We start from the raw sequence: 17,579 nt of genomic DNA on the forward strand, positions 1-17,579 counted from the left end.
GAGACCACCGAAAGATAGCTCCATTTTCGGTGGCCTTGATTATTTATACGCTGTAGCGGCTGTACGGCAAACTCGATTGCGCCGAAGAAACTTCGGCGCATTAAATTTACTTGTTTAGATCAGATTACAAAATGGGGTTGTATTCTCCTTAACCATATTCCCGTAGGGAGTTAGCGCCGTCGGTGAATCCCATGCGGTGCACTGTAGACAATACTTAAGGTTCTTTGCAGCGTCCCTTCGGGCCCTAGCTGCAACCTCTTTTATTCATTTATTGTACCTCCGTTCATATTCTCTTTCCTCCATTTGACTTTCCACCCTCTCTAATCATCGTTACATAGTGCGGCTGCGAGGCTTTCCTCCTGCTACACCTCTCAAACTTTCTTACCATTTCTCTTTCAGCGCTGAATGACCTCATAGGTCCCAGTGCTTGGCCGTTGGCCTAAATTTTATATATTCCACTCCATTCGGTAATGTTGTTTACGTATCCGTTTTCTAGGAAAACGAAGCCGAAAGAAAATGGGGCGTAAATTTTGTAAACAAGTTACATCACCATTTCCCAAACGAGATGAGTAGGATGGAGATATATGCAACACTTTACTTGGCGGATTCTTCTAGAGTGTTTTTGGAATTTCTAGATGGTTGTGACTTCTCCCCCCTTCTCCCCTTCCCCCCTTCCCCCTCCCCCACCACCACAACCCCCATACTTTTGTTTTTTTTTTGATAAGACTGTTCTACGTTGTAGAGGAGAGATCTGTTGGAAATTGGTCTGCAATTGCTGTGTTGATTAGAATTGGTTTCTGCTCTAGAATGCGAAGATCTGTTTCTGTTTAAAGTTCAGTATAAATCGTAATTGTTTGAGAATTTATACGTGTGTGTATATATATATATATATATATATATATGTATTTACTGTTATTTGTGTGTTGTAAATTTTATTATGTTTACTGTAATTTTCCTTCTCTAAATTTTTTGTATATATATAGATAAGAGGGCATTGTGGCTATTAGAATTACATATATATACAGACATATGTATGTATGTACTATGTATGTGTTTATTTATATTTACATATATTATATATATATATATATATATATATATATATATATATATGTATAATGTATATATATAATCATTTCGTGAAATGACTGAAATTTCAGGCAGATATAAATGCACTGTCCCCATAGTACTAAACACATGTTTCGCCGGGTTTAGTACTAGTCCCTGGGGGTCAAAATGTATACAGTACTAGCTCCTGGGGCGATCAAATGTCCCTAAGTGCATTTCGCTATCTGTTTCAGTCATTTCAGAAATGACTGATTTCATGTATATATGTATATGAACACGTATATATATATATATATATATATATATATATATATATATATATATATATATATATATATATATATATATATATATATATATATATATATATATATATATATATATATATATATATATATATATATATAAAAAAAAAAAATATACTTTAGAGAAGGAAAATAACAGGAAACATGTCACTTAGATAATTAGAAATGGCGATTTCCGAGTGAGATATTTTGTAAAATCCGAGTCACTATTTGTCACATGATCATGATGACGTTTGGATTTCCGAGATATTTGGTTTCTCCTATTGACCTTCAGGCTCCATTTTGACCCCTGACCTTTCATCTTGACTTCGGAGCCTCATTTTGATCTTTGGCCTGCATTGAACGAAGACATTTTTTGTGGGTTCAGTTTTTTTCTCCTTATTTCGTGTTTAGTACTTGACCTGAAATTGACCCGTTTTTAGAACTTGACCTGAATTGACCTCAAACCTTGGTCTTGACCTTTTAGGTGTGACCTTTGACCTGATTTTGGTGACCGAGTTTCATTATTTTTAGTTTTCTGTAAAAGAAAACTATTGTGCCGGCCTTGTCTGTCCGTCCGCACTTTATTCTGTCCGCCCTCAAATCTTAAAAACTACTGAGGCTAGAGGGCTGCAAATTGGTGTGTTTATCATCCACCCTCCAATCATCAAACGTACCAAATTGCAGCCTTCTAGCCTCAGTACTTTTTATTCTATTTAAGGTTAAAGTTAGCTACAATCGTGCGTCTGGCAACGATGTAGGATAGGCCACCACCAGGCCGTGGTTAAAGTTTCATGGGCCGCGGCTCATACGACATCGTACCGAGACCACCGAAAGATAGATCTATTTTCGGTGGCCTTGATTATATGCTGTAGCGGCTGTACAGAAAACTCTATTGCGCCAAAGAAACTTCAGCCCATTTTTTCCTTGTTACTTATTGGTGTCAATGTTTCATTTTAACCTTAAATACTGACCTCCCAACTTATTTTTGAACTAAAATTTATTTGTGACCCTCTGACCTGTGACCTCAAGTTGACTGTTCAAGGTCCTTGCTATGACCATTTACTGGAGTGGGTATTGAATGCTGAGGTCGATATGGACCTGACCTCATTTATGACCTTATTCGGAGTCAAATTTCATCTTGAGGTTACTGAACGTTTAGATGCTCTGTCCAAATGTATGAGAAGAACAATAATTTTTAGATGATTTATTTGACTTTATGAAAAGCGCGAATTATGTCGTTGAAATAATATAATAATAATAATAATAGTAATAATAATAAATAATTATATTGAAATTAATAATATAATGATAATATTCGTTGAAATGGTGATATTTATAATTATAATAGTAATAATAAAAATAATTATAATATTCGTTGAAATATAATAATAATAGTAATAATAATAATAATATTCGTCGAAATGATGATAATAATTATAAGTATATAATAATAATAATAATAATAATAATAATAATAATAATAATAATAGTTTAATTGACTAATAAGTAACTGTTTAAGAATCTGCGGAACATATTACAAAACCGGATATAATTGATTGATTTTACATAAATACTGGCGCTACAACAACGAATGTTATTGACGAAATAAGCGAAGAACACAAAAGTGAAAAAGAAATACTTTTGTGAAGGAAAACATAAACAGATATAGAATTCCAGAGCTGAACTCATATTCAGTGAAAAGGCTTGAATGATATAATATAAAGTACTTTAAAGGGTATAGAATATAAGTATATTTTAGTAGGTAATAACTACCTAAGATCTTTGGAATTTTTTTTTTTCAAAGAAACTCAGATTGAGTGACAAATATTCTTGAAGATTACAAGAAATGTGATTCAGTTTAGAGACAAACATTTACGTGAGAAACTTCATACGTCAGTCACACGCTGATGAGAACTTTAGTGAGGAATTTAATGAAAATGATGAAAAAAAAAAAACAAGTATAACATGCGCCGAAGTGTCTTCGGCGCAATCGAGTTTTCTGTACAGTCGCTACAGCGTATAATCAAGGCCACTGAAAACATATCTACCTTTCGGTGGTCTCAGTATAATGCCTGTATGAACCGCGACCCTTGACACTTTAACCACGGCCCGGTGGTGGCCTGGCCTATATCGTTGCCAAAAACACGATTATGGCGAACTTTAACCGTAAATAAAATAAAAACTACTAAGGCTAGAGGGCTGCAATTTGGTATGTTTGATGACTGGAGGGTGGATGATCAACATACCGATTTGCAGCCCTATAGCCTCAGCAGTTTTTAAGGTCTGAGGGCGGACAGAAAAAGTTCAGACAGAATAAAGTGTTATAAAACCAGATTCATACTGATCATCAAGTAGTGAGTAAAGTAGAACTGAACATTTTAAACGCATATCCTATCAGTCCACAATGAATCAGCCAATATAAAGAAATTTATTGAAAATAAAAAATAAAAAATGAAACCACATTCATACTCGTTGTATACCCTATCAGTCATTCAATATAAAGGCATTTAATGAAAATAACAATAAAAATATTATAAAACCACATTCATACTCAATGTCAAGTGGTGAGTAAATTACAATTGAACATTTGAAACGCATTTCCTTTCGTTGCAATATGAATCATTCAGTGTAGAGCTAAGTGATGTCTAAATGATGTCACTGAATGTAACGTAGTTGAAAGTAACAGGTTTTTTCAAGTCAGAGACATCCTGACTGACGTCACTGCTACTCGTTGCTAAAGCGCAAGAGTCTTCTCTTCAGGGCGTTCGGTCTCGCTAACAGGCAGGAAGCGGGTGGAAATGTTTAGCTGATTTTTTGTGTCATCTGAATGTAGGGTTTCTCATTCGGTGACAGAGACACACACACACATATATTTTATTTATATTTATATATACACATGTATATATATAATGTATATACTGTATATAATATATATATATGTATATGTATTGGTTCTTAGCCACGTAAAATAAGTCTAATCCTTCGGGCCAGCCCTAGGAGAGCTGTTAATCAGCTCAGTGGTCTGGTAAAACTGAGGTATACTATATGATTGGTTTCATTGAACACCACTGATCATGGTGTGCACACAACTCTGTCGCTGAGCAGGAGAGAATATTTGTCACGGTCCCTCTCCCAAACAGACGACCATCACGTTGAGGCTTTTGGTGCGCATGTGTAGAAGTCCACAGGATAAGATAAATCAAGACCAAGTTATCATGCATTTTGGGATGAGGTTGGGAGCCCCATGCCAAGAAATATCGTAGCTGCAACCTTCCATACTTGATTAATTACCAGGTGCAAAATTTCCACCTTAGGGCAATAGAGGCACAGTGATCTAAAACACTGTCATGTCGAACCCTGACGTTCTTAGTGATGCAGGTGTCATGACCACTAGACCATTAGATCATTTAGAAATATTATACACTAAATAGGGAGAGCTCAGTGATTCAGTTTAGGAGCAAAGAGGAAGGCAGAAAGTTCCAAAGTCTAGAATTAAATTATTAGAAGGGCTGATCTAAACAGCTCAAGTGTGGGGATGGTGAAGCCACACGGGAGGACATGATATTGTAAAAATATCCCTAAGAGTATTGTCTAAAGTAATATCTGTAAATAATGGGGACCACAGGGAGGAGGGAAGATGTTAGTCTGCCTGCTTAACATTCCTAAGTTATCCTGTTGACTTCTAACAATGCATTATGTACCTGGTGGTAAGTCAACTGTTGTGTGTTGCAGCTAGAGGAACCTCATCACAAAAAAAGGAGTAGCTAGAAGCTGAAAAAGCTATTCTGTATGGACAATGCTTATGATAATTATTTGTGTATATATATATATATATATATATATATATATATATATATATATATATATATATATATATATATATATATATAAATATTATGATAATTATATACATATATATATATACATTTCCATATATATTACCATCAGCGTTTTACCTCTATACATACATACTTACATTTTCTTTGAACCAAGAGCCATATCCAATTTCACTGGCACCTGAGTGTAGTTCGGCAACTACGTATCATCTACGGCTTGCTAGAGTATTTCGTAGGAGGGGCCTGTGTGTCATTTCCCCCCCGAAGTGTCTGTGCAAACATTCGTCGAACTTCGTAATTATAGAATTGTTGCTGACAGCCGTGGAAATAGTAATAATACTGATGTTTAGTTGTTGGCGGTGGTGGTAAGGTTAATTGTTATGAGTTCTCTCGTAGCTGCAGTTATTAATGTAGCTGTTGTTCTTGTTCTTTGTTCTTGTTGTGATGAATTTATTCTTGGTCTTAACTGTTGTTACAACTGTTTCGATATATCAGTCACGCTGCACCTATTCCGTAAGATCTAGAGAATGTAGTTCGGCCATATTGTCTTTCATGTAAGGTCATATAATTCTAACTTTATCCCGGTTTCTGTATCCTCACGCGGTGCACTGTAGGCACTACTTGCGGTTCTTTGCAACCCCTTTCATTCCTTTGACTGAACCTCCGTTCATATTCTCTTTCTTCCGTCTTACTTGTCCTCAACCCTAACAGTTGTTTCACAGTGCAGCTGCTTTGAGGTTTTCATCCTGTTACACCTTTTAAAGCCTTTTACTCTTGTTTTCCTCTCGGCGCTGAATGACCTCATAGGTCCCAGTGCTTGGCCTTTGGGCTAAATTTTATATTCCATTCCATTCCAGTTTCTGGATGTCCTTTGTACTAAGGTTTGGAAATGTTCCTTGTTTTTGTTTTTGCTTTATTTGAGGTTCTGCTTGATTCTACCGCTGTTGTGGCGATAGTTAAGTCCTGAGATACTTTTGGCTTACCTCAATAGTTACACTATTTAGTGAACATTTCTCTCCTTTATCTCATGCTTGAGAGTTCTCTCATTGTTTATGTTTTATTCTCTCTCTTTCTTTTTTTTAACTCAACATCTAATTGCTTCTTATGCTAATGTAAGGGATGATACACTCAGTAATATCACTGATTCAACTCAGGACCAATCTCTTTGATTCAGTGGCTGTTCACCTTCTTTTATGCTAAACTTTGGAATTTTCCACTTGCTTACGTTTTCCTTGATACCTGTCTCCTTTTCTCTCCCATCAGACCTGAACTATCTGTGGCCGTTTAAATTTCCCATTCCATCGCCATTAGCTTGAAAAAAATCTGTTCATGCTAAGTGGGATAGCATAGACCCAGTCTCCGAACCCAAAAGAAGAGTCTTTTCTTGAATTGAATTGAATATAGAGTTTAGACCAAAGACCAATCATTGGGACCTATGAGGTCATTCAGCGTTGAAACGGAAATTGACAGTAAAAGGTTTGAAAGGCGTAACAGGAGGAAAACCTCAAAGCAGGTTGCACTGTGAATCAGTTGTTAGGAGAGGGTTAAGGAAAGTAAGATGGAAGAAAGAGAATATGAAAGGAGGTACAGTAAAAGGAACGAAAGTGGTTGCAGCTAGGGTCCGAAGGCACGCTGCCGCAAAGAACCTTAAGTAATGCCTACAGTGCACCGCATGAGGTGCACTGACGACACTACCCCTCCACCTACCGGGAAGGAGTCCTTTCTTAAATGTTAAGAAAATCTAGAAAACGGAGCAGACCCATCTACTATCTTTTATGACCAATCAGATGCTCTTGTTATGACCTTTAATTTTTATTAATGCTCTTCAAACCTTGCTTATAGGCGGTGCTTCGGTATTGCTTGATCGAACGCAAAATATTTTTTCCTTCAATAAATGGAAAACACGTCTCCTACAGTCGTTTCCCAATATAGCAAAATTAGTGTGATCAAATTTCCGGATTGGCTTCGACGTGTCCTCTGTGTCCTATAACAGTTTTCCGGGAGGATGTATATGTATATGTATGTATATATATGTATGTATATATATATATATATATATATATATATATATATATATATATATATATAAAATATATTTATGAATGTATATATATACATATACGTGTATGTGTATGTATATATTTATATATACATACACATACACATAACTTGAAAGATTCTGACTGCTGGGTTTTGCTGAGGTTTCCCTAATTAGTTTTTAAATGTTTCATCGTTTTTGTATAGAATTACTTTCAATTGACAAGAGAGAGAGAGAGAGAGAGAGAGAGAGAGAGAGAGAGAGAGAGAGAGAGAGAGAGAGAGAGAGAGAGAGAGAGAGCAATTCTATACAAAAACGATGAAAAGTTTAAAAACCAATTCAGAAGACCTCAGCAAAACCCGGCAGTCAAAATCCTGAAGTTATGAAAAGCCGGGGGCGTCATTGCGTCCTCAAAATGCGTCAAAGGAAGTGCGAGGGAAGGGAATTTGGACGACAGATTCACAGAGATTTCAAAGAACAGGACGCAGCCAGTGGAAGGTATTCCGGGTTTCGAGTGTACAACCTGCAGTGATACAAAAATAATAATAATAATAATAAATTTAAAAATACTCATTGTAGCATAAGTCTTAGAATGGAGAAACAAGTCCACAGTTATGTATATGTACATATATTTAAAGATGAAACTGTTGAGATTCCCGAAAGCTTTCTGTACAGATTTATCTTTAAAATATATATGTACATATACATAACTATGGATTTGTTTCTCCAGTAATAATAATAATAATAATAATAATAAAAATAATAATAATAATAATAATAATAATAATAATAATAATAATAATAATAATAATAAATGAAATGATTTTGAGGTCTTTTACTTTTTATAAACTGTTTATAAACCTTAAGTTTTTTACGAATTACAAAGGTTTTGAGGATTTTTAACATCATTTTAGTTTTCTGTAAAAGAAAACTATTGTGCCGGCATTGTCTGTCCGTCCGCACTTTTTTCCGTCAACGCCTTTTTCTGTCCGCCCTCAGATCTTTAAAACTACAGAGGCTAGAGGGCTGCAAATTGGTATGTTGATCATCCACCCTCCAATCATCAAACATACCAAATTGCAGCCCTCTAGCCTCTGTAGTTTTTATTTTATTTAAGGTTAAAGTTAACCATAATCGTGCTTTCTGGCAACGATATAAACCATGCCACCACCGAGCCGTGGTTAAAGTTTCATGGGCCGCGCCTAACACAGCATTATACCGAGACCACCGAAAGATAGATCTATTTTCGGTGGCCTTGATTATACGTTGTAGCGGCTGTACAGAAAACTCGATTGCGCCGAAGAAGCTTCGGCGCATTTTTTACTTGTTTAATTATGTGGTATATTGATGAACGTGAAGTCTGTTGCAAATTGCAAAAGTGAATAGGATTTTTAAAATTCTACCAGCACGTCAGAGGTGGATTAGATATTATAGAAAAGCCTAATAACACTGAGTGACACTAAACCTTTGTTCACTGCAAAGTTGGTGTTTTTTCATGCATAACAAATAGACGAAAGTAGGGATTTGTAATGCAACTTCAGAGAAATTACTTTTACTATTTTTACACTTTTTTAAGAATGTCAGATCTGTTGGTTTTCTTTCATGGTTACAGAAGTCATTCACAAGTACAGAAGAAGAATGAAATTTAATTGGTGTAGGAATAAGTAAGCAATGCCCACTTGCAAAACTGAAGAATATGTGTCCATTTGTTTCCAAGGGTTAATTCCATTTGTAGCAGAGCTTCTTCCAATAGTAAATTCTATAATTAAATAACTAATGTGCACTGGGCCTCACAGAAAACAAATTTTGCCGTTCGTCCAAAGGAGAGGCACTGTCCTTTACAAATAAACTCTGGACTTCATTATTCTTCAATTTTTTGTCTTGTTTTCAATCCACATTTGTCTGTTGCTATCTCTGTAAATGCCGCATTTTTTTTTTCTTTCTCTATGAGGGCATTAGTGCCGTCAGTAAACCTCACGCGATGGTCTGCACTGTAGGCGTAACTAAAGGGTGTTTGCTCCGTCCCTTCGACCCCTAGCTGCACCCAATTTTTGGCCCTTTACTTTGCCTCCATTCATATTCTCTTTCTTTAGTATTGTTGGCCAACACCTTCAACTGTTACGTTTTGTGTAGATCCGCCTTTAGATCCTTGTACTTAATTTCATTTACTCTCTGGACCTCTCTATCTTGACGTTCAGACACTCCAACTCCCTCTTTTCACTTTCTTGAGAGTGGCCCAAAATGCCCCAGTTCTTGGCTTGACGCCTTAAATTGCACAAATCAGTCAATCTCTCCGTCTGTCCAAAAGAAACAAAGATAGAAATTCCTTCGCAAATGGCGAGGCATCGTCATACCATCATGAGCCTCGGTCTATTTCGAAAACGGAGGAATTTCGCTTCGGTCACTCCCAGTACCCTTGAACTTCGACTTAAAAGAGAAAGACAAAAGCTCCGATTTCTCCACAAACCATCAGACCGTGACCGCGCGACTCCCTTTTTTTTTTTAAATGTTATTATAATTTTCATTGTTTTTTGTTGGTCATTCTCATCCCTAGTACGAGCGTTGCTACATATGGCTGCTCTGACGTCACGGCGTTAGCGCGGGAACCCGAGGGTGAATGTTTACACATCCGGTTGGGCCACAGGATTGCGACACTTAGTCTTAGTTTCGCGTTTCAGACTTTCGTTTTATCGCATTCTCGACCAAATGGATGATTAACTCTTATATAAAGAATTCCACAAAATCAATGATAGTCGCGACGAAGCAGTCAGTGGAATGTAATAGATAAAATTAGACTGTGTATTCTCCAAGGCTCGATGGTTTCTCACGGGGTGTGTGAATGTGTGGGCCGTCACATAAACAAGCGGAGTTCTCGGAAGAGTGTACGAATCTTCGTGAAGATTGAGATTCGTGACGAAACGGGATCTCGCTGGTTTGAACGCATTTGAAACTAGAGCTTAGATACATTACAGGAATGTGAAAATTTAGAGAAGCTGGTATTTTTGCAGCCTTTCAGTCAAGTCAGTACCTTATTTATCATGGATTCTTAATGTTCCTTTGGGACAAAACTCGTCAGTTTGACATTTTACGAAATTTTTATTTACATTATATTTTCTTCCGTTTTTCAGCTGGTTAGGTTAGATTAGGTTAGGTTTGATTAGGTCAAGTCGAGCTGGGTACGAAATGACGCATTAGGGAGGAGTGAAATGACGCATTAGGGGAGGAAATGAAATGGCACATTAGGGAGGACGAAATGACGCATTAGGGGAGAAATGAAATGGCATTAGGGGAGTGAAATGACACATTAGGGGAGGACACGAAATGACACATTTAGGCGAGTGAAATGACATATTAGGGGACGAAATGACACATTAGGGGAGGAAATGAAACATTATGAAAGGACAAATGACACATTAGAGAGTGAAATGACACATTAGATGGAGTGAAATGACACATTAGGGAAAGAAATGACACAAATGACACATTAGGGGAGTGAAATGACACATTAGGGAGGAGTGAAATGACACATTAGGGAGGAGTGAAATGACACATTAGGGGGAGTGAAATGACACATTAGGGAGGAGTGAAATGACACATTAGGGGCGACGAAATGACACATTAGGGGAGTGAAATGACACATTAGGGGAGGAAATGAAATGACAAATGTTTAGGGAAGATGAAATGACACATTAGGGGGAGTGAAATGACACATTAGGGGGAATGAAATGACACATTAATGGGGGACGAAATGACACATTACGGGAAGTAAAATGACACATTAGTGAGGAGTGAAATGACATATTAGGGGGACGAAATGACACATTATATTAGGGGGAGTAAAATGACACATTAGGGAAGAGTGAAATGACATATTAGGGGGAGTAATGACAAATGGCACATTAGTGGGTAATGAAATGACATTTTGCCCATGGGAGGAAAAATATTATTAAAATGTCCTTTTAATCACTGTTGTTATGCATTCTTGAAAACTTTATCAAAAGTTCAAGGACATTTTCAGTCTGCCTGTTGAATAAGGTTCAACTTTTGTTATTGTTTTTGAAAAACCTTTGACGCTTTTAGATATTAAATTTTGCTTTTATTAATCAATTTTCTGCATTCTGATGTGTTTCCCTCTTACTATAGACTCTGGACTTAAAATTCTTTTATTTCTGTTTATATCTTAGCCTTTGGACCTCCACCTCTTGTGATCTGGAATCTCTTACATTCTTCTGTATTCCTTAAATTCCGTTAGCGTCTCTAATAGTTGACTTTAACCCATTTTTTGTGGCTTATTTTTCCACGATTTTCTCTCTCGTTGTCACATCAAAGAATAAAGTTGAGATAATCCAGTTTCAAAGAGAATAAAGTAAAACATTCACTCGACGGGAACTGCTCAGTCACAGTGCCAAGTAGCCTCATGATTAACGTGGTTTCCGAACAGAATCTTATCGAGTATCCTACATACAAATTTTTCACATTTCATAAGATCTTGGAGAACAGATTTGAAATGGATAGATGACAAATTTTTCACATTTCATAAGACCTTGGAGAATAAATTTCAAATGGGCAGATGACGGAAGAATTATTGACTGGTTAAGTGAATTCCGTAACATCACGTTCATTATACGAAAGGCATCTCTCCTCGACCATTATTTTTCGGTTGTAGGTCGGATGTTGTGAGTGATTTAGGCAAGTTATTAATATATATTAAGTTGGAAAAGCAAGATTAGTCAGTGGGGCACTGACCTCCGTCACAAATGAGTCAGGCTCTAATATTTTCATGTTAGTTTGTCACGTGACCTCACTCTATATAATGCGGATTTTTACAATTATGTATCAGTCGACTTGAAGATGTCGTAATTAAAGGCGAAACCGGTCAGGATTATATATATATATATAATATATATATATATATATATATATATATATATATATATATATATATATATATATATATATGTGTGTGTGTGTGTGTGTGTGTATATGTTTGTGTATGCATATATAATTTTAATAAACAAAATTTTACCTCACTTGAAGAAATACAAGATATTTCAAATAAGAATAAGAGTAATATTTAATAAACAAATTCCACAATTTAGGTCCCACCCAGTTGGTTCTGAAAAAATACAAAATCAGCTTCAATTTTTAATTTAACTTCAATTTGATAAACAAATCTCTGGCTCTTCTCAATTTAAATTGAAAATATTTTTTTCCATCTATAAAAAATACGAAAAAAAATTATGTATAAGTGAGGTTTTCAAATGTCTCAATTTTTCAATTTATTGATCATTCCAAAACCTAGCACTGGCTTAAAAAAACAAAATAAATGCTAAGATTTCTCATGCTTTATTTAATCGAATAATTAGATAATTATCCATTTAATTTAAAATAATTATATATGCCTTGTAGGGGGGTGTGTGGGTAGTGTCGTCAGTGCACCGCACTGGATGCACTGTAGGCATTACTTGAGGTTCCTTGCAGCGTCCCTTCGACCCCTAGCTGCAATCCCTTTCATTCCTTTTACTGTACCTCCGTTCACATTCTCTTTCTTCCATCTTACTTTCCCCAACCTCTCTAACAACTGATTCAAAGCGCAGCTGAGAGGTTTTCCTCCTGTTACACCTTTCAAAAATTTTCACTGTCAATTTCCATTTCAGGTCTGAATGACCTCGTAGGTCCCAGCGCGTGGCCATTGGCCTAGAATTTATATCCCAATTCCAATGATTAGAAATGAAAAATGCTCAGTTATCAGATATCATATCCTCTTTGTAAGCTCAACATTCAGGCGACCCTCTCTCGATGTTGAAAACAATGGATATGTGAAATTCAAAGAAAAACGAGACTAGGTTAAACAAGAAATTATCTTTTTTTTTTTTTTTTTTTTTTTTTTTTTGTTCTCTTGACATTTACATATATATTTAATCCGGAAATCACGTGCCAGAGAGGATATTAGTAACAGTATAACAATGGTAATTGTAAGTGAATTATTGAACGGGTAACCACAAAAAATTTTAAGAAGGAATCTTGCTTACATTACGGTCTTGTGAATCACACACACACACATATATAAATATATTTATATATATATATATATATATATATATATATATATATATATATATATATATATATATATATATATATGTGTGTGTGTGTGTATGTGTGTGTGTGTGTGTGTGTGTGTGTGTGTGTGTTCATTCATGTTTTTTTAACAAGCCGTTTCCCAAATAAGGATGGTTCTTGAGGAAAAGCCAAGAAAAATAACCATCCATTTAATCTCTAAGCTGCTGTTAAATGTGTGTATAAATATATATATATATATATATATATATATATATATATATATATATATATATATATATATATATATATATATTTAGTGATATATATATATATATATATATATACACATATATAATTTTAGTGAAAAAGTACAGCACCCGTGTAGTTTGATATGACATACCTTAGTTTAATGATTAAAGATCAGTTTTTGGAACATTTGAATGAAATATGAAAAAAATTTTTCTCTCTTGATAAGATGTTTTTAGAGATAAGTATAAAATATAATATAATTTCAATAAGTATAAGATATAGATACGGTAAATGTAAAATATGTTATAATTATAATAAGCATAAAATATATTTATAATAAGTATAAAGTATATTACAGTGGTAATAAGTGTAATATATATTATAAATAGAAGCGTGGATCTAAAAAGATAAAAAAAAAGTTGTGTTAGAGAGGATATTACTTTCCGAAGACATAATTATTTTGAAGAAAACTTGTTAGCCTAATCCTTAGTCGGGGTAGGCGTTTTTAACGAGCCATTTCCTTTTCACCAGGGACGCCCGTGATAGCTCGGGACATCCCGGGGAACGCCGCCATCGTCAACCACCAGGTGAACGGTCTCTTGTTCAATTCTCCAGAGGACTTCCTTCTGCAGCTTCAGCGCCTTCTACAGGAGCCCGAGTTACCTCGCAACCTCGCCGAGAGGGCGAAGGAATACCTCCACCGGTACCACTGCGCGGAGGTGGAAAGGAGGGCCTTTTTGGATTCCCTCTCAGAGGCCATTTTCACGTGACGTGAAATGAATAGGATGTTATGGTTGTTAAATTTAGCTACTTATATTCACGTGACGTGATATTAATGAGATATTGTGGTTGTTAAATTTGGCTATTTATATTCACGTGACGTGATATTAATTAGATATTATGGTTGTTAAATTTGGCTATTTATATTCACGCGATGTGATATTAATGAGATATTATGGTTGTTAAATTTGGCTATTTATATTCACGTGACGTGATATTAACGAGATATTATGGTTGTTAAATTTGGCTATTTATATTCACGCGACGTGATATTAATGAGATTATGGTTGGTAATTTTGGTTATTTATATTCACGTGACGTGAAAGAGTTGTTAACTAGGCAGTCTATATTCTCGTGACGTGAAATGCATAGGATGTTATGGTTGCTAAATTCGGCAATTTATGTTCACGTGATGTGAAAAAGGGGTTGTTAATCAAGCAATCTATATTCACGTGACGTGATATTAATGAGATATTATGGTTGGTAATTTTGGCTATTTATATCCACGTGACGTGAAATTAATAGGATGTTATGGTTGTTAAATCGGCAATTTATATTCACGTGCCTTGAAGTGCATAGGATGTTATGGTTGTTAAATCTGGCAATTTGTATTCACGTGACGTAAAATGGTTGTTAATTAGGCAATCTATATTCACGTGACGTGAAATGCATAGGATGTTATGGTTGATAATTTTGGCTATTTATATTCACGTGCCGTGAAATGGTTGTTAATTAGGTAATCTATATTCACGTGAAGTGGAATGAATAGGATGTTATGGTTGTTAATTTGGCAATTTATGTTCACGTGACGTGAAAGAGTTGTTAATTAGGCAATATATGTTCACGTGACGCGAAATTAATAGGATGTTACGGTTGTAAAATCGGCAATTTATATTCACGTGTCAGGAGAGGGTTGTTAATTAGGCTATTTATATTCACGTGACGTAAAATGAATGTTATGTTATACCTGTTAAATTTGGCAGGTTATATTCACGTGGCGTGAAAAGAATGGGTTGATATTCTTGTTAAATTTGTCAATTTATATCCACGTGAAGTTAAATCACTAGGATGTTATGGTCATTAAATTTCTTCATTAATATTCACGTGACGTGAAATCAGTGGGATGATATGGTTGTTAAATTTTTAATTAATATTCACGTGACGGGATTCAATGCAGAGTTACGTTTGTTAAATTTGGTAATTGATGTTCAGGTGGCGTTAAAGTGAGGGGATGTTATAGTTGTTAAATTTGAATATTTATATTCACGTGACTTGAAATTATTGGGATGTTACAGGTTTTAAATTTCGAAAGTTTTTTGCGGAACCTGAAATTAATGGATGTTACGGATTTTAAATTTCGAAAGCTTTTTTTACGGAACGTGAAATTAATGGGATTTAAAGGCTATTAAATTGTGCCTTGTATTTCCACGTAACGTGAAATTAACGGGATATTTCAGTCATCAAATTTCAAATGCTGTTTTAGAGTAACGTGAAATTAATAGGATATTATGATGGCTCAATTTCATAAGATATTTTTGCCTGATTGAAATTAATGGTCTGTTATTGTTATTAAATTCCGTAAGTTATATTTATTTGGTGTTATTAATGTAATGTAGTGGCTGTTCAAATTGTGAGTTCACGTGAAATGAACAAAAATATTCTGATTGCTCAATTACGTGACGTGAAATTATTAATGAGATTTTGTTTGTTGAAATTTGGAACCATTTTGTACGTGACGTGATGTTAATTAGATAGTATGATTGTTGGAAATATATTACACAATTAATAATAATAATAATAATAATAATAATAATAATAATAATTTCATATTTCATGAAAAAAGCTTTGGAAATTCAAGGCTATGAAAGGTGAAATTATTATTATTATTATTATTATTATTATTATTATTATTATTATTATTATTATTATTATTATTATTATTGTTATTATTATTATTTTATTATTATTATTATAGATTGCGCAATATATTTTCACACGACTTAAAGACAATGGAATTGTAAAAATATTAATTTTTCTTCCAATTTTCCAATTAATTTTTTTATTTCTGGTAAATTTATATCAAAGACTTGTACTAGTTTATAGACGATTTATATTTGGAAAATATTAAAAAATTGTACTGAGATGTATTTTGGCGTTTACAGAAAAGTGACTGAAAATTTATATATATTGAATGAAATTACGTAACAGGTTTCTGTCACACACGTAAATAAAATGCTTGAGTGTTTTGCCAATTTCCAAAAGACTTCATTGCAAAAATTTTTTTAGAGAAACTGATATTTAATTTATGTGAAGTAATATCAAAGAAAACTTATTTTATTTGTACATTTTAGAGACAATACTCAAAACCATTTTTATTAAGTTGGTATATTAATGTAATTGCAAATTTGTAAAAGGAATGTGTATTTGCATATGACAAACTTATAAAGCAAATTAATCATGTTTCTGTTACAGTTAAATGGAAATTTTAAAACATTTTAGGCAGGATACTTTTTTTTATTTAAAGTTAAGTGAATTTTATCTGGATTTTCAAGAATGCACAAATTTTTTTAAATTTATAATATTTTTTAAAGAATATTATGTAAAATCTTTCTTAGTTAGGAAATATGATTACAGGTTGAATATCTCCGTTTTCTGCCGTTAAATATTTATTCACTTACAAAGGAAGTATTGAATGTGAATCTTAGAATGGACATGAACGAAAAATGGGTAGATTTTAAATATTCAGAATAGGATGACTTTCTTAAAATGAAGGATTACAGTGAATTCTTCTCTGATTCATGAGGAAGAATTAAGTTCATGGTGAGGTTTTTACAAAAAAGATTGTCTAAATTTAAATTCAAATTTAAAAGCTAAGATAATTTCCAATCAACGAAACTTGGTCATGGCGCTCATAAAAGTGATAATTTTTTTACTGTTTTACGAGATTCTGAATGTAAAATTATTTTCTTGAAGGACTTTAGGAAACTTAAGGAGTCTATTCGACTCAGAACTTGATTTCATAATCTTGAAATGTATTCTTTCGAGAAATTTCCCACGCAGTAACAAAGTATCAAGCACATTTCTTAATTAAAGTACGTTCATTTCTTAATATTTCGCTAATGGAAATTTACGAAAGAACATATTTCTTCCATGACATGTTCACATAAATGAACTCAGAGTGATAGATGCTCGATACAAATTATTTAAGAGACTGTATATTTTGTAGAAGATATCTAGGTTCTGAAAAATAGAGAGATT

The 17,579-nt window shown here is 34.2% G+C and overlaps 1 protein-coding gene across 1 annotated transcript in view; it reads left to right on the forward strand.

The window, feature by feature from the left end:
* The window catches only part of LOC136830298 (glycosyltransferase 1 domain-containing protein 1-like), a 46,131-nt gene extending 29,993 nt beyond the window's left edge, over positions 1 to 16,138 (forward strand). The window contains exon 8 of the mRNA XM_067089700.1: positions 14,073 to 16,138. Within this exon, the coding sequence (XP_066945801.1) occupies positions 14,073 to 14,311 (239 nt within the window). The 3' untranslated portion in view covers positions 14,312 to 16,138. The remainder of the gene's footprint in view (positions 1 to 14,072) is intronic.
* Positions 16,139 to 17,579: the final 1,441 nt, after the last annotated feature.

This window comes from Macrobrachium rosenbergii, chromosome 46, assembly GCF_040412425.1.
Source record: "Macrobrachium rosenbergii isolate ZJJX-2024 chromosome 46, ASM4041242v1, whole genome shotgun sequence".
Taxonomy (NCBI): Eukaryota; Metazoa; Arthropoda; class Malacostraca; order Decapoda; family Palaemonidae; genus Macrobrachium; species Macrobrachium rosenbergii.